At 36.6% G+C, this 18325-nt stretch overlaps 3 protein-coding genes across 3 annotated transcripts in view; 2 read left to right on the forward strand and 1 right to left on the reverse strand.

Moving 5' to 3' along the window:
• Nucleotides 1-18325, reverse strand: part of Sol1 — a 110826-nt gene that overhangs the window by 52997 nt on the left and 39504 nt on the right. Inside the window, exon 5 of the mRNA XM_065301618.1 lies at nucleotides 10832-11046. Within this exon, the coding sequence (XP_065157690.1) occupies nucleotides 10832-11046 (215 nt within the window). The remainder of the gene's footprint in view (nucleotides 1-10831; nucleotides 11047-18325) is intronic.
• LOC135790693 (pancreatic triacylglycerol lipase-like) lies at nucleotides 1314-2531 on the forward strand. The gene is made up of 4 exons (XM_065300965.1): nucleotides 1314-1435; nucleotides 1502-1777; nucleotides 1832-2251; nucleotides 2314-2531. Exons 1-4 carry the CDS (start codon nucleotides 1375-1377, stop codon nucleotides 2529-2531), a joined length of 975 nt encoding a protein of 324 aa, XP_065157037.1. The 5' UTR covers nucleotides 1314-1374.
• LOC135790694 (lipoprotein lipase-like) lies at nucleotides 6331-7195 on the forward strand. The gene is made up of 3 exons (XM_065300966.1): nucleotides 6331-6439; nucleotides 6508-6897; nucleotides 6960-7195. The coding sequence occupies exons 1-3, from the start codon at nucleotides 6331-6333 to the stop codon at nucleotides 7193-7195; spliced, it is 735 nt and encodes a 244-aa protein (XP_065157038.1).

Below are 18325 nucleotides of genomic sequence, written 5' to 3' on the forward strand. Positions count from 1 at the left end.
TACGAGCTTGATAGTAATTGATTTTGAAGTTTACTAGAACATAAAAATAATGTTCTGTTTCAAGTACCATCTAAAGTATTTTAACTAAGAAGCAAATCTCTCGCGATGAAAATTTAACAGCCTCGCAAAACGCGCCGTAAATACGCTCGACGCGTGCGAGAACCAAAAAGACTATTAACATTTAAAACGAATGTTAACATGATTTTAAGTGCACACAATGTGCCACTATGTTGAGCGTGGAGGCGACGCAAAGCGGTGAAATTACTACAAATTTGCGCTAGATTCCGCCTGCGCAGACATTCTACGCAAGGTTTGGTCGAGCACCGCATTAAAACCGCGCATAACTGCGAGAAGTTAATTAATTTCTTTAATCTTCGCCTATTTCAAGGGGTTTCAGCGCTTCAAAGTGCTTCAAACTGCTTCAAGATGGTTGCAACTGTTTTAAATGGTGGAGGCGCCAATGCGTCAATCACAACCTAAACCAGCACAACTTATTAAATTATATTTTTAAAAATATGAATGAGTTGATGTGAATTTCCATATTTCCCGTTTTATCATCCACACGCTCAGTTATTATTAATATTAATGTGCGTTGATTGTTTTTTATAAACACCACATTACGGAGCTATTCCGCCTGCTGCCTCGCACTTCCGGTCCCACATCCTGTACCGTCCAGGGTGCATAATTTTTTTCTACGTTTTTCACGGCGCAACAAACGTGCATTATCATTGGCGATAAATCACGCACTTATGAGAGAAGAATTGCGGAAAATGCAGAAAGGAAAAGGAAGAGGAACGCGGAACAGGAAAAGAAAAAAGAACTCACATTCAATGAATAAGTGGATTTATACAAAATTCAAATATAAATGAATCTATTCATGGATTTTCATAAATTTTTCTCTCACAAATGAAAAAATTAAATTTTTTAATGAATGTGGAGAATATCATGAATATCATGTTAGGAAAAAGTTTTTAAAAATTGAAGAATTATGTCCAGTGTAATCTTAGCCAAGTCCGTACTACATCGTATTTAAAAAGTTATTAGTTTCGAGTTTTCATCCACCCAAAGCACGGCAAGAGTAATTTACAAAACGTGTTCGCGCATTAGTCTTCATAGTGTCTCTCTATTTTATAATCCAGTCGTTAATCTTGTAAAATGTACCTTCTAATGATAAAATAACGTTGCTTGCGCGCCAGCCAAGCATTTATTTATCATGCTTTACAGTGAAATTGATAAAACAAAAGGACAAAATGATTAAAAACCAGTATTACTTGAAGCAACCATAAAAATATTCAATGTTATGACTACATTAATGAATATTCCTCTGTTGTTTTATTGGTTCGCACACTGTCGCTAATTAAACAGAAAAGAAAAATGAACCAATGTGTTGTTCAAGTAGTTGTAAGTGTTTTCCTGTATTTTTACATTGTTCAGGGTAATTAATCTAATATTGTACAATACAGCACGATTATTGTATCCAACATGTTTTCTTGTGTTTTAGCACAACCGTTTCTCTTCAGAGATGACATAGCAGAATTGCACATTTTCTCAGCGAGCCTCAACGGCTCGCTAAACTTCTTCAACGTGTGGCAGATCGACCGAAAACTGCCCGTGAAAATGCTCGTTCACGGCTATCGTCAGCACAACACGGATTATTTGTTCAGCGTGATCGTTAACAATTACGTGGAAAAGGGGAACGTTAGTATGATAACGGTTGATTATCCTCAGCTAGCATTTTCGAGCTATGAGGAGTGTTATTTTGGTATCCCGGAAGTTGGTAATTAAAATTTTAAAATTAAAAAAAAAATTGTAAAAAATAATTTTTGTTTAGAAAAGTACATAGCTGAGTTTATCCGATTATTAAATTTCTTGGGTATACCACCTGGAAATGTCCACTTGATCGGACACTCCCTAGGTGCCCAAATGGTCGGAAGAATGGGTAATATTTATACAAACTTAACAAACGGCCGAAAACTAGGTAGAATCAGCAGTTTAGATCCACCAAAAATGGGTTTTGCGAGTATTCTTGTAAAACCCTATTATAAAATCACTAATCAAAGCGCGGAAATAGTCGATATCATCCATACTGATACCAAAACAATTGGTGTGACTGAACCGTCAGGAACTATTGACTTTTACGCTAATCATGGATATGCACCTCAACCTGGATGTGATGATGCTGTCAATTTACGTCCTTTAATTGATAATATTCCACTCTGGGATGGATGGATTATTCCGTATCATGGAAAAGGTGTTAAAAATTAAAATTGTCTATGTCTATGTCTGTAAGAGATTTGTTGAAACATGTTTTAGATGTTTGCTCGCACGCGAGAAGTCTCCAACTGTTTGCACAGTCGATTGTCTTGAGCGATGCACTTGTTGGACTTGAGTGCTTGGATTGGGACATCCAGAACAGAATGTGTCTCACGCCCGGCACCAAACAGTTGATATATGGCGAGGATATGCCTCGAAATGCTACTGGTGTTTACTACTTCAACACCACAGCAACACCACCGTACACGTCTATATAATATTTACTCTTAAAAGCTTTCAATTAATTAAAAATTTTAAATTTAAAAAAATGTTTTTTTAGTTGTTTATACAGTTTTTGGGTCGGTTGTTGGTTCAACCCTCAAAATCAATGAACTCAAAATTAACCAAAGTGCATACATGACCAGGAAAACAGTATTGTTGTGTCGTTTCTAGTTGCAAGCAAACACGAATTGAAAATGCAACCACTACAAAAACGCGGCGTACAACGACGTCGAGCGCAATTGCGCTTTGCTTGCGGGTCGTGTCGACACGAACCCTGGAACAATGTGTTGGTTTTCATGCCGACGGGCAATAAATCTGCATGAAAGTCAATTTGTTTTTAATTACGCCGCAGATATTTATTGCTTTCGCCTGTGCGAAACTTACAACAGTTGCGAATTATGTTCTTTCATGTTTTTTTATTTAATTTACAAATGCGTCATGCAACTAGCAAATAAAAATATGTTTTGATGCAAGAAACTAAGTTAATATCAAGTGTGGTCGATTGTATTAGAGTTGATGCAAAAGTTTATCCACGGGGTTATATAGAGTGGTTTATTGAGTGTTGGGTCATGAGAGACGAGACGGATGTGACGGAAATGCATCAACCCGGTTTCTCAGTTTGCACCATCAGTACCTCCTGCGGTGTGAAGCTCTCGCAACGTAACCGTGTATCCTGCGAACACTTCCTGATTAGCTTACGCGCGCCGCACTATCCTGTTACGCCAATTACCACCTCCATCTAGCTCACAAGCTAAGTAAACAGAAAACATTCGATTATGCGTACGTCAACTTAACTACTCTGGCTATTATCATTTCTGAATAAAATTTTTGATAGAATAAAATAAAATAAAACAGGATAATTTGTTAATACAATAATAAATTTTAAAATCCTTTTAAATCCAGGATGTGATATTTATTTAATAGATTTTATTTTATATATGGATTTATTTATTATGATATGTTTATTAGAAATTTTATCGCCGGAATTCCGATCGCGAAATAAAAATTTAACAGCGCGCATCGTAATTGCAACGCGACGTGGGTTTATGGCGGGCGTAATTGCCACTGTTGACATTTTGATAAATTCCACTTTATTATCTAAATTGCTTGCAATGAATAAATGCAATTACCGTTTGTCGTTTCAAGCCGGCAATTAAAATTAGCAACAAGCGAATTTTAAAAAGGAGATAAATCCAAAACTAACACATTTTGTTTATTTTTTAGTAAATCTACTTAAATCTCTGATAACATGTGTTATGAATATGTGTAGATAACCTAATTAAACTTAATTTTGTTTAAAACATAATTTTTCATCAAAAAATGCTCAGTTTAACGAAATAAAAATGACTATCAACATTTTACGTGTAATTTTTCTTCTGTGTTTTATAAATCACTATGGTATGAATATAAATATTGTGAATATTTATTGTTCGAAATAAAATAAAACAATAAAATATGTTTGCAGTGAATTCAACAGTAATTTTGAATAATCCGAAGGCCACGTTAACAATGTTTACATTACAAAAGAGCGCAGTAATCACACATTTGAATTCGTATCAACTGCAGCGTGACAAACCGATAAAAATGATTGTTCATGGATTTCGTGGGTCCAGTGTTACTGCGGGATATATGAAGATAATCGAAAAATACGTTCAGAAAGACTATAATGTCATTGCTGTTGATTATCCGTATACAGAAACATTTGTAGAGACATATAGATCACTACCAGATCTAAGTAAAACTAATTTTCACAAAATTTTTTATAAAAAATTCTTATATGTTTTATTTCTAGCTCAATATTTAGCTGCTTTTATAAAATGGTTAAATCTTGTGAATCTAATCCCCGTTGAGAATATTCACATCATCGGATATTCTCTTGGTGGACAGATTGCTGGAATGGTTGGGCATGCAGTAAATAAATTAATAAAGAAAAAAATCGGAAGAATCACAGCTTTGCAACCGACTAGAATTGGTTTTGAGAGTGTTTTAATTGACGATGCTAATAAATTAGATGCTAGCGATGCGAATTTTGTTGATGTGTTGCATACAGATTTATCAACGGGTGTTATGGAAAGTATTGGTCATGTTGATTATTTCCCTAATGCTGGGGATGTATTACAACCAGGGTGCGAATACACAGAACCCACTGAAGTTTTACCGGAGATTCCACTTCTAGATGGATGGCAACCACCAATTTCAGTTGATAGTAAAATATGCAATTTTTGTTTTAATTTTGTAAGCGTTTTCTAAAATTATTAATTTTAGATTTGTGTAGTCATATGTTGTCAAGATTGTTTTTTACCGAAGCAATTCTAAGTGATAATTTCAAAGCGACGAAATGCGACTCATGGCTAGACTTCCAGGCTAAACTCTGCGATGCTAATCAGAAAATTGTTTTCGGCGAGAACGCCGACAGAACAGCAAGAGGCAAATTCTTCTTCGCGACTCAAGCGGAATGGCCGTATTATATCACTTCGTAAACTTAAGCTTTGCTGGCGATGCCACCCAACTAACTACCGAGTTTTAATTAATCCACAATAAATGATTTGCAGTGTGAAAGACATAAAATTAATCTAAACGACTCAAACTGCGAAATAAATTGCTTCAAGCGCAATTTAAATTGTCACTTTTAAAACAATTATTTGCACTATTTACTCAACAACAATTTTATGCAAATTACATGTTAACTAAATAATTAACTGTATTCGTACATATGATAAGTTTAAATCTATTCATTTTGATTCATGAATAGAACAAAATAAATGTTGTAAATGCAAGTTTCTTGTAGCAATTTATCATTCGATACATTTTTTGCTTCACCTTCACGTCAAGCATTCAAGTTCTTTGTTTGGAAGAAAGAAAAAAGGAAACAAAGAAACAAATTTATAGCGCTCTTCAACGCGACATTGCTTTGCTCTTTATATTCTAAAAACAAATTGAAATATTCAAAACGTATTCACATTCAAAACCAAGTTTTAATCGAAAATATAAAAATGAATTTTAAAATATCTCATTGACTTTAAACATTACATTAAAATTAAAATTATAAAATCAATTCAAAAAATGAGAAATTTTAAATGAAGGAAAATAAAAACTCCAAGAAGTAAGCCAACACTAATGTTCTATAAAAACAATTTGCATAAACGTTTCGGGACATAAAACTACCATTTAGATAAAAAGCGGTGAAACGGGCGTTAAGGTAATTTCGCTCTCGGACGCATAAATACCCGCCTCCGCGCAGCAAATCGACGGCGAAGAGCGCGAGTGCGGTGCGCAAAGAAAATCTAACGCCACTGTTGCTGACAGCGTGAACTATAAAAAATCATAAAATATAAATAAAAGTTTGAGCGGACAGCGGAGTGACGTGCCGACGTCATAAAACGCAGCGCGCAAACACGAAAAACATTTCTTTATTAAATATTTACGCGAGCTGGAAGGGCGCATACCTTTGTAACTTTGCCAACAAAGAATCATTTTCCGCCGAAGCTTTTTAGAATCTTCATTAAAATTTACACTATTAAAATATTCAGTCAAACGCACAACTTTTACATTTTAGTTTATATACTTCAAGTTGCAAGTTATTTTAAAATGAATTTGGTTATATTTTTATTTATTCTTTGCATCACCGCGGTTTTCACACAAAAAGAACCAGCTAACTTTTATTTGGACACGCGACAAACTGGTAGGAATCCAACTCCGGACAACGTAGCAACCTATCAATTCAAAAATGACATCCCATTGAAGTTCATCATCCATGGATGGACAGAAAACGCAAATAAAACGCATTACATCGACATGGCGCAAGTTTTTCTTCAATCGATGGATTGTTATGTCATCAGAGTGGATTATTCTGCATTAGCTGGTCAAAACTACATGGCTTCAGCTAATTCAGTGCGTAATGTTGGTAAGACACCTTAATAATAATTATTTTTAATTTTATTTAATTTTTTTTAATTTTTTTTAATTTTAAAGGTAATTACGTAGGAGACTTTTTGATAAAAATAACCAAACAATTCAGTATACCAATGAGCAGTGTGCATGTGATTGGCCATTCACTGGGTGGACAAGTTTCCGGTTTTGTAGGCAAGCGCGTAATTGAAGTAACAGGTGAAAAGGTGCATAGAATTTCGGCGTTGGATCCGGCTGCTCCGCTATTTGAAAACAACCCGGACTCGATGAGACTCTCGCGGAAAGATGCACAAATAGTTGATGTTATTCATACCGACGGGGGTGTGCTTGGATGCGAGTTGCCACTGGGTCACGTTGATTTTTATCCGAATGGGGGCAAGCGATGGCAACCCGGATGTTATTCTACTGATAGTGAGAATCCCATTGAGAGACTTCAAGCTTATATGAATGATTGTAAGATAAATTTTTTTAATTATGTTGATTTGTGTTTTTAATTGATTTTGTATTGGTTTTAGTTTATTGTAGTCATCATAAATCCTATCATTATTTTACTGCTTCGATTGTTAATAACTACATGGCAACAAAATGCAATTCTTGGGTGGATTACCAAAATGGTTTGTGTGATGAACACGCACGGATCTTATTTGGTGCACGGATGCCCGAAAATGCAACCGGAAGTTACTTCCTCGAGATGGACATTGACGACGAATATGCCCAGGACGTTTTATTAGCGTCACATTCAACTTTATAAACTTTACTAAACTATTTCAACATAAATAAACCTAAAAAAATTCCTTCTATGATTTTTCTTGTTAATAAATGTTTTAAACGAAGATTTTTTTTCTTCATCATTATGCGTGATCATGTTTATGTAAGTGACTTTCCTTTGGAATATCTCCGTAACACTGAATGTGAATGCACATCTTAGCTTCAGTATTCCACTGGCTTTGCTTGTCTGCATGCGAATGGGGAACGGAAGTGGATCTGCAATGGGACGGCCAAGAATGTCAGCCGGGATATTTTTGCGCGGAAATTCCTATCGCCGCGCTCATCCAAGCGTCCGTCTAAACAAACATTCGAACATCCGCGCATTCAAACATCCCGATCTCTTCCGTTGCGTCCTACGCGAGAAAAAAAACTTTCTGTTTGCAGAGGCGAAAGTTTAGTTCGGCTATACTCTCGGGGCCGACGACTATGACCGAAAAATGTAAATAACCGTAGGTCCACAGGATAGAATCAACAAAAGCCTAGGCGAACAACAATATTTTTCAATTTTACTAAAAACTTGCGTGAAAAATCCACACGAATGTAATGATATTTCGGTGCGTGAAATTTGTATGCTTTATGGAATCAGTGAAAATTGTTGATATGTGTGAAGTAGGTAATAAATTCGTTATTTGGCTGTTTTGGGTTTTCATATATATATTTTGTTGCTGGTGTATTTGAGGGCGGCCGCTTTTTGTCGGGCTTCTATTGTAGAGGCCTCCAAAAAGCAAATTACGTGATAGGCATGCTTAAACAGGGTGCGTTTTCATTTTGGTTTTCGATTTCGGGTTCAAGTCGGCAGGGGAATTCTCAATTATTCCACGACAACCTATTGTTTTCTACTATACAGTATGCTTCTATTTTTTTTAATAAAAACAATTAAAATCAGTAAAAAAAAATTTAAATTTCAATATTAATATGAGCAAAACTTTTGCTTTATATAAAATTACAATTTTTGGTTAAAATTAAAATGTTTTACTATCAAAATTTTGTTTTTTTCTTTTGATGATTACATGATAACTAAATTTAAGATTCCATCTTGTCTGTGAAACGTTTATATTAGTACATACGCGGGGAATGAGACGAGAGTGGCGATGGATGGCCCGTGTAAAGTGTGCGAAGAGTGAAAATTTATTAGTTTCACTTGCCCACGATACGTGATGCGTTTTATAATCGCAGACGTGACGCCCGGACGTCGAGGCGCTCGAAACGTAATATCAATGAAATCCAGCATCGGGCTGAGGGCCGGCACCACCCACACAACTCGCGCCCAACACCGCTAACATATAAACAACACACGAGAGAGCAAACGTGTGCATTTGATCTATGCGACGTACCCGACTTGGTTTCACCAAGTGCTTGTAAATAACCGGAAAATACTACATTTATTAGATAACTCGTCAAATAGATCAGAATTTCAATTTCATCAGAAATACTAATTTTTGATAGAAAATGTATTTTGTTAATTTTTATTGTGTTTGCTTAGATAATTTGTAGAAAAATCATTTTTTATCCTTAAAAATTAAAAATTATATACATTTTGTAAACCTTTTAAAGTTTTAAACTTTTTATGGAAATTATTGGTGTTTGGCAGTTTAAAACAATGTCAAACTAATTATTTATCAATAACTCTACTAAAACTAATGTTAAAAATGTTTTCTTGCAATGTAATGTTGCCTGATTTGCGTGCTAACTTAGTATCTTACACAATTGCCAAAAATTTAAAATATTTTCCCTTCACTTCCTAAAAAACTCCATAAAACGAAATGTAGATGATACGGTGGGAAATTCTTCAAGCACCTACGTCTAGTAAGTGTACATGCTATGCCTCCTTTCAGTAAGGTTGATGTGAGCCGAGATTCCCTCAAAAGTTGCCCGCCCAGGAAGCGAAATCTTATGGTTACGGTTATTAGCTTTACTGTTATTAGGGTTTCTTTGAGGGCACATAGAGACTGAACAAAACTTGCCAGCATCACGAAAAGAATATTTGAGTCAACAGAGATTGAAGCAAGAATAACGCAAAACTTATTGCTACCAGAGGAAAATTTTAATTTTAATTTAATTAAAATTTCAGAATAGTTAAGAATTGTTGGGAGGAAAGTTGTAATTGAGTTTTAACTTAATGAAAACTTAATTATAGTTTCCGGTACAAGTGCACTTTAAATTTCTTAACATTTATAGAAATATTAATTTTATTATGAAATCTTAAAATATATGAAATCGCAACGGAATCAATTTTGATGTATTTTTAAAATATTGCAAGAAAAAATATTGCTTTCATTTGGAAAGTCTTCAAACAGCATTCGAGCGAGCATTAAAGCATGAATTTTCAATACCGGCGGTAGCCAAGTCAAGAAAACAAGTTATCGCTTGCAAGATCAAAAGAGTTCGTTTCTTTAGATCTTCGCAATGTGTGGCATGTGCTGTGATGTGGTTTTACAGCTCAAAAGATGGTGTTTGATAATAATAAGAAAAATACAACAAAATCAACAAACAAAATTTTTTTTCTAACAAATAATTGAAATATTTCATTGATAACCAGCTTAATGCTGAGAAAAACACAAAAACAAATTATTTTCATATGGTTGTAATTTAATTTATTTTCTGAGACTGTATTATCATATATTACTGAACTAAAACACACGATAAATACTCATGCAGTGGAAACAGAGTGTTTGCACTCACACTTGGTTTATTGAGTGCATTTCAGTTGAACTGGCGGTTCCTGTTTGCGGAACTGTGTGCCCCATCATTAAAATCGTAAATGTCAACCGCGAATTCACCACAACCACTTTTAACCCGAGCGCATTCTCTGGATGCGACTATTTTGCCGAATTTTATGCGAGTTTAACGTTGATTCAGTTTCATAAAGTGCAATAATACGCAGCGCATATAATACCCTAGATAATATTCTCATTTTCGATGTAATCTGTTATAAAATAAATTTCTACATAAATAGTTAACCTTAAACATGAATAATTTTATTTTCTACCACAAAACTTTTCGTATTGTATATCCTAGTTATTATTTCGTATGAGTATTTAGCAATCCGGATTTGGAATGAAATAGCTGGCATAAGACAAGCAAATAACTGTGGTGCTCGAAACCCGCTTCCAGGACGGATGAATGCAACCGCGTTGCACTCTGGGGTAGCGCGCGTCGACTTGTGAAAAGAGCGGTTCCGAAGAACGCGCAGAACGAAAGCTGTGGGCGTACGTGCCGCGCTTTTCACTTTATGCACAGCAGCGTTATATATGGCCCGAAAGCGCGTTTCTCATTTGGTGTTTCAGTTTTCAGCTTCCGTTGTCGCCGCAACCGGGGTTAAAATGCACATTGTACATAACCACCCCACCCGGGTGTGCAACCGCAGGCGACAACTTTGAATGCGGTTTAGCGTTTTGCCCTTTTCGCAATCCTGAGATTCCGGATAAAATTTAGGCATTGAGCTGTTTATTTAGATGCAGAAGTTTTTTTTTGATTGTATCCTTAATTTATTAAAATAATTATTTAAAAATATGTCTTAGGACTTATTGTTTTCAAGGAATGCGCAATTTCTTTCCTGTTTTGTATTTTTGAAAACAGGAAAATCGTTAGCATAAACATTTAACACTTGAGCACTTACTTTTGTCGATGAAGCGAAACGTGCCGGCAAATCCGGTCGAATTCGACGTCCGTGCACCGGAATGAAACTCCAGTACCAATCCCGAACCGGAAGAGTACAAAACATTTGGAATATCTGTCAGTCCACCACACAACAACGCCGTCCACGGCGTGTACTCGTTCACTTCACCGCCTTCAAGATGTGTGAAGATTTTCATGTAATCACCTCGTACACAACTGCAAACAAAAAAATTAAGTGTCAAACGCGTTTCGCATAGATATCGTTGCAAAATATGAAGAAAAACTCCCATTCTCTATCAAAAAGAACGTTTTCTCATATTTTTTATATTCAAGTTGCTAGAAGCATAACAATCATTTTATGACACGCGTGGCGTGAGTGTGTCGGAGTGTAGGAGGGCTGAAGTGGTGCAGCATGACTTCCCGGAATGATGCCGGAAAGAACAAAGCGCATGTAAAACCGGGAAGCAACGAGCACAGGAGGTGGAAAACGCAAACGGCGCGGTAGGGGAGTTGGTTGAATTTAAATTTATAACACGTAAAACGCTCATTTAACAACTGCCAACGTCGCCGTCGTTGCATCAGACCACTTCCGACTGTGAGCTGAACTCCTTCCAGCTTGTGCGTCATATTCGCATATGAAATATTTATACCTTATACTCTATGTTCATAGCATAATATCTCAAGGGAAAAAATTTATAACAAAAAATCAAATTGTTCGATATTCATAAAAATAAATATCGAACTTCCGTTGTTCAAGTTGAGTAAATTAATGAATTTTTGGATGTGGAGCACTCGGTAGGCGGAAATGACGAAGAAAATCTTCGTAATGCACTTACGCTTCGTTAATAATTCAACTTGATTACTAACATCGCTCCACACCGGAAGTAAGATATCAATCTGTATAAAACAAACCAAACACAACAAATTTACTCACATAAAAATATTTGTATCGATAAATTGATTAATAATTTAATTTCAGAGTAAAAAATGTGATTTTTTAGTTAAAGCTAATGGGTGTTTTTTGTGTGTTGATTCCTTAAGATTTTCACGAAGAGTGCAGGAAAGGAAAGATAGTGAGCACCATATTGTCGATTACGTTCCAAAATTGCCTCCCTATTGATCTTTCGCCGCCACTAAGCATTTAGGAGTTGATATTGAATGCGTTTGATCTACGATCAGCAATTTAGAGTGAGTGAATGTGCAGACAACAAACCCTAGAAGGCAACTCTGTATTATGAAAGATATCAATTGATAAATATAATGGAGGAGCTATGATCCTTTTCTATTAAGCTAATGAAAAGCATCAAAATATTTCATAAATATTTATTTTAACTTTTGATCAAATTCACATAATCATAATTTATTTTAATATGTAAATGAATTATCTTTTTGCAAAGCTTAAAGATTCAAAAACTTTACCAAAATTAAATTTATTGCAATTTACTTCAACAAAGACGGCTTTTCAGCGGTGCCCCCAACCAGATGTTATTAGAGCGTCGACTTATCTAATATTAGCACATCGAAAGCAATATTGGAATTTGGCTGGCAACGGAAAGCGTTCCGACCATCCACACAGTTTCATTTCTACACATACCACTTTACCTCTGCTTGCTTTTGTCGCAAGTAAGTTCTTTAGAAATTTCTCAATTTCGGCAGATTAAGATTTTCCTTCCTGGCAGTTTATTCAAATTCAAATTACTCTTCTATATTTTAAATTTAATTACGTATATAGATTAATTTTCTTTTTTAATGTAAAAAATAAAATGTTGCCAACACTGTGAAATACCTGGCTGCGTGTTTTTGAACGTGTAAAGATAGGTTTACGCCTGGTTAGTTTCCTAACATACCTCTCAATTATCAGCTTTCCGCTTCTATCTGTGCGAATGGCGGCGGTTCCCGAGTGCTCATAGAGAAAAGCATCAAGGTGCTTCCCCACTATCTCTACGGCACGGTGTCTTAATCGAAAGCCCCCTCTATTTATTCGACTAATTTATTATGCAATAACTTATAGGGTGCACACTCCCACGCGCCTATTGAAGCAACTTTCTACTAGCAATTACGCTTTTCATGTATACAAAGTGTATACATAATTTACACCTAAATAATTCCTCTTATTACCTAATTTACTCTTTAAAATAATTTTTATATCAATAATCGATTTTATGACATGTGAAAACTCTGAGATGTCTTTAGATGTTAATTTCCTTTGCTTCTTTGACTACATCCTCACTTTGCTTCCTTGATGAAACATGCTCACACCTTAATCATCCCGCTTTTGTGTAAATGGCAACTCTTGCGTCGCATAAATATAGACCGTAAGGCCGTAGCTCAGAATATATGAGAACGTATTGCTGTAAACGGCGTGGGTGGGGTTAGATATTGTTAGTCATTGAATTGTAGCCCAGGTCCTTCAGGTGTGCCACGTGACATGTAATTTTCCCCCGGTGTTTACAACCTATTGTTTCAAAGCTCCGGTATATGCAAGTTATAATTACACGACGGTTCTAACACAATGATGCAATTTAATTAATTTAAATTCAAATTCAGTGAAATTTTCTTAAAAATATTTTTGTTTAGTTTATGCAAGTGATAATTTAATACAAATTAGAATTTACTATTACGCTTTGTATGTAGCCTCGTGCAACAATTCATGCATATATCAATATGTGCAAGCGATCCCTAGCTGTGCAAATGTTGCAGACGTTTATTAATGATCTGTTTGCGCACGACGTAACCGTTCGATAACTTAGCAAAATGGAATTGAAGTGGAACGAAATTACTTGTTAGCACACTATACCACCAACCCTACTAGCATCACTCAACTCCACAGAATATGCTCTTCAATTCGTTGCTCTTTGCAAACGCGCGCGTCTCGCATCGCGTAGGAGTGCGGAGCGGTAATAAAATGAAGATGTAATCGATACGAAGCAAATGCAGCGGGAGATTCGACAAATTATTCATGATTATAATCACGACATTCATAAAAAATTATTAGATAAATAATAATAAAATATTTACATTGAAATTTGATTGTTTTGTGAGTGTGAAAATTGTAAAATTATTAAAATGAAAATTTTCATCTTTGGGTTCTCGTTAATTTCGTAACTACTCGTACGATGGCACCGAAGGAATGTTGGAAAACCCGCGCGACGTACATCAATATTATTAAGCCACTTGCACCAACGCTGCGAAGTGCGAAAATTGCGCGAGTAATAAACGAGCGGTGCGGAAGAAGTGGCGAAATTACCGCGGCAAACATGAGGAACATTATCGTCTCGACAGCCATGCTGTACACTCTCTCGAATAAGCGCCCCATAAAATATCCAGCGTCGCCGATGGCGTTAATTATATGAGTTAATTATTAACAAATTGCTGAGTAACCGCACTAGGCAAATAATCATGTAATAGATTAAAAAATTTACTTTATAACAAAATTTCAATATAAAATAAAAAATATTTTGATACTGAATAAAAACGTTAATTGATTGAATTCCCGCCGTAACCGGTTGCGATTATCACCGATGCGTATCATCGAAATTCGGCGGTTTTACGATCGCCGAACGCGGCTAAACGCTTAATGGCATAATGCCATCATCGGTCGCCTTGTTTGCGATATTTGCCGGCTTCACATTTGCACCCGCGCCGCCCGCTAATACCGATTCCCAGCTGTCGGAATCGTGTTGGCATCGACAGGATGGTTGGATTTGCACGAATCGCACGAGTTTGTCCCGATCCCAAACGCTATTTATAGATTAGACTGTCAAAACGCGTGCGGACAGCTTTCGGCAATTTTCTGCTCTTCGACACATCGCATCCTATCACAAACTCAAACCCATGATGGTCATTCATGGACTCACGTTGATCCACCGCAACCAATTCCACTTTGCATTTAAATTGCAGTGATTTGTTCGGCGTACAAGCACATCGTTCCCAATCAAACAAGTTAAACACACTCACAAATTACCAAATCATTAAGTTTTAGTTGAAAAGTAGAAACATCACATAGATAAACGGATTAGAATCTAAGCAACGTTTAAAATAGATTTAGTCATTCAATTATATGCATTCCACAATCCTCCGCCCCGAGGGCAGGCCGCAGACTTGAAGTATTCCAGCTCGGGAACACAATGTGGGACATAACACAATCTAATTCAACGCTAAACTAAAATAACAAACAGGAAACGGTTTGCGAGGGAAAATCTTTAACAAACACTCGGGCGCAAACACGAGACCCTTTCATAACGTGCGGTAGTGATGAGGTGAGGTTATGTGCGCGCAGAGGCAAATTTTGAATCAACATCCAGCACCACTACTATTCTGCAGCGAGGTTATTGTTGATTCGCGTACCGAAGGGAGCGCGCGACACGAAAGTGAAACGCGAGCGCGACCTGCAGTAAGCAGGATGAATGTGTAACTACAAGCTTGGGAAGGGCATTAAACAATTTATGCCGAGCACGCATAACTCACCCTTGGAACAGTACCTGAGACTATCACAAATTCACACATTCACTAATAATAACAGGTTGTTGCATTAAATATTTGATTATTGTAATAAATAATTATTTATGTTGCTAAATAAGATAATAACAAGATAAGGAAATACATAATTTGCAGGATGGGGCTATCGAAGGAAGTTTAAGATTGTTCAAGGTGTGTTTGGTTCAATGTTTTAGTAGGGGATGTTTGTGTGCGAAGGGCTATTAGTACACCGCATGCACGGCGACTTGGCGCCTCCACCAGACCCGGCGCCTCCACCAGATCTGATTTATGCTCAAAGCTAACCTCATTGTTAACGTATTTAACATTCTTGCTATAGTTAAAGATGAAAGTTTAACGTAACAATTATTTAATAAACTTTTACAAGTTTTTGTTGAGCAAAATATTTTCTACTTTAGATTTTCATATTTACGAGAGATTCTTTATTAAAACGCTTTCAGTGTTCGCGTTGTAGACCACCTCGCGAGTATTTAATAAATATTAAACATTGCCTAGCCGTAAAAGTGTCCCGGGAAACTAGTAACAAAAACGACAAGTTATTGCCTACATGGTTTTCAAAAACTTCTGGAAATATTACAAAGCAAAAAAGTTTAAACACAAACGGCATTGTTGTGTATATAAAAATGTGACGTAAAATACACGGAACGATTTGCTGGCATTCTGTGAGTATTTGTATTTTCTAGAGCCGAGTATTTTTCTAGTTTTCTAGCTTGTTGCCACCTTGGCATTGAGTTTAAGCCAGTGCGCACGACTACCTCGCCAGACTCCTTCGCACACACCGCTGGAAAAACTGAAAAGGCAGCCTCGGCATTCGGAAATCTGGCATCTCTACTAGGAAGCACAAAAAAGTTATGAACATGCTTCGACCCGTTAGATGCCTTTAACGTTCCGATGCGAGGTGCGCGCGGATCCGACGTTAAAATGAAAATAATATTTTACACCTCCCCAATGTGTGTGCGACGTGTATGCGCGTTTTGTTATAATGGACGAGCGCGGAAGACATAAAACTTAAACAATTCAAGCGGAAAAGCGGCGAACGCCAGCAGAAAATTGCGGAATAAGCAAAATCTAAGTGAAAGTTACATTTTGAACGCCTAGTTTCTCGACACCTTATCCAGGAGAGCATAAAAATGAAAATGTGTTCATAAAAACATCACAAACATCAAAACCATATAAGTTAGTTTATTTCATGAAGAATCAAATTTAAATATAAAATTTTTAGCAAAAAAAATAAATTCGCTTCTTTTTCGCACGATTTGTCCATGAATTTACAAATTTGTGTCCAATTTCTTTAGAATTATAAAACCTTTTACCCTTTGGTGACTATATTAAATTTTTCATCACACGCAAGTCCTTTATTGCTTCGTTTCAACCCCTATTTTGCGGTATTCGACAAAAAATGACATGCCTTCTGTACAGCTTAAAATTTCTATAGCCCTGATAATAAAAACATAATAATAATGACTTTCAGGTGATAAATACACAACACATATAACCAAAAAATAAACAACTTCATTAATATTAAATTTTTAGAACCTGCCATAAATTCTTTACTGCATACAGACATTAAATATTAAACTCTTAATATGTACCATAACCCCCCAAAAATATCCGTTCCATACGTTTTACAGCTATATTACAAGGTATAGGTATACACGGTGTAATAGCGAAGGGTAATCGTAATCGTATTCGTAATGGCAGATTTCGATTTTATTATTTGCCCTACGCCCGCCCGCCAGCAAATGCACTCGGGATATTAAAAGTTGTGCGCGTTTAGCGCACATAAAGCTCTCGTCGCTGCTCAGAAGCTTCAAGTTAGTAGTCGGCGCCGAAGTTGGCGGAACTCACTTTGCCATTACTGCTAAGCTATGGAAAAACTTTCGCGTTTCGTGTGCAGCATTATTATCGCCGGCTATCCGCAATCCCCGATTTGTTAATACAATATTTGTGGGCGTTGTAAAGATACGCGGTGTGCGTTTTTTGTTTATGCGCGTTATTTGAATACGGAACGGATTATAATTACAGGGAATGCGCAGGCAAAAGTAAAAATAATAGAAACGCAAAGAATGGTCATAAAAACCAAACGACCGTTTGACACGTCAACTTAATTCATTGTTGCATTGCGTATTATTTTCGTGGGTTCGACGTATATGTGAAAAATATAATTTCAAAGTTTTATAATGAAAAATGTTTGCAGTAAATTCCCAACGTTTTACTTTATTTATTTTATTGTAACATGAGTGACTAATTTCGCGGGTTCATGTCATGAACTGAAGTTTCTTGCGCTGCGAAATCGCAGCTCGCATTCGAAACGGTGCGCGCGGGAATTGCGTTATTAATCTTTGCGCACAACCGGCGCCCAAGTTGATATTTGTTCTTGCGCCCTCAGCGTGCTGGCGTGCGCATACGAAAATTGCAAATGAGCGTTCATTATTCCTCGCCATTACCATCCGTCAACGGCGGCGTCCTTTACCCTCTGCCCCCAAACTGGCAGTTCTCCATCTTCGCATGCATTTCGTATTACACGCGGCTAACAATTTCGTTGCATACGTGCGCATTAAAGCGCGCCGATGTGGGCCAAATCTTGAAATATGAATGCGGTAGACGGCTCGTACACAAACCTATTACTGTTACAAGGGTATACAAGGCTAGTCATGTTTGTGTTGAGGTATTTTCGTGAATTTTGAGCCCGGAACGCGGCAATCGTGGAAATGTTGAGCATAGAGGTTTCATAGAAGTGGCCATGGTAGCATTCCGGAACGAAACTGAACGCGGAATTGGAAGGGTGAAATATCCTTGATGCATGCACTGCTACCGCCGACAGAAATGTGAAAATGTACGCTCGTGCATGTGGTATGAGGTATAAACCATGCGAGGTCGACTTAATAAGCCCAATTGCCACAACGGGACTTCTGCGGCATAGCAAAACAGCCTAACTTTAGCCAATAATAATTTTTATGACTAAAAACATTAATAAACTAAATAGCGCTTCAGAATA

Source organism: Atheta coriaria, unplaced genomic scaffold, assembly GCF_025399875.1.
Source record: "Atheta coriaria isolate IRGN ID8LTWV9N9 unplaced genomic scaffold, Caltech_Dcor_3.1 hic_scaffold_4_pilon, whole genome shotgun sequence".
Lineage (NCBI taxonomy): Eukaryota > Metazoa > Arthropoda > Insecta > Coleoptera > Staphylinidae > Dalotia > Dalotia coriaria.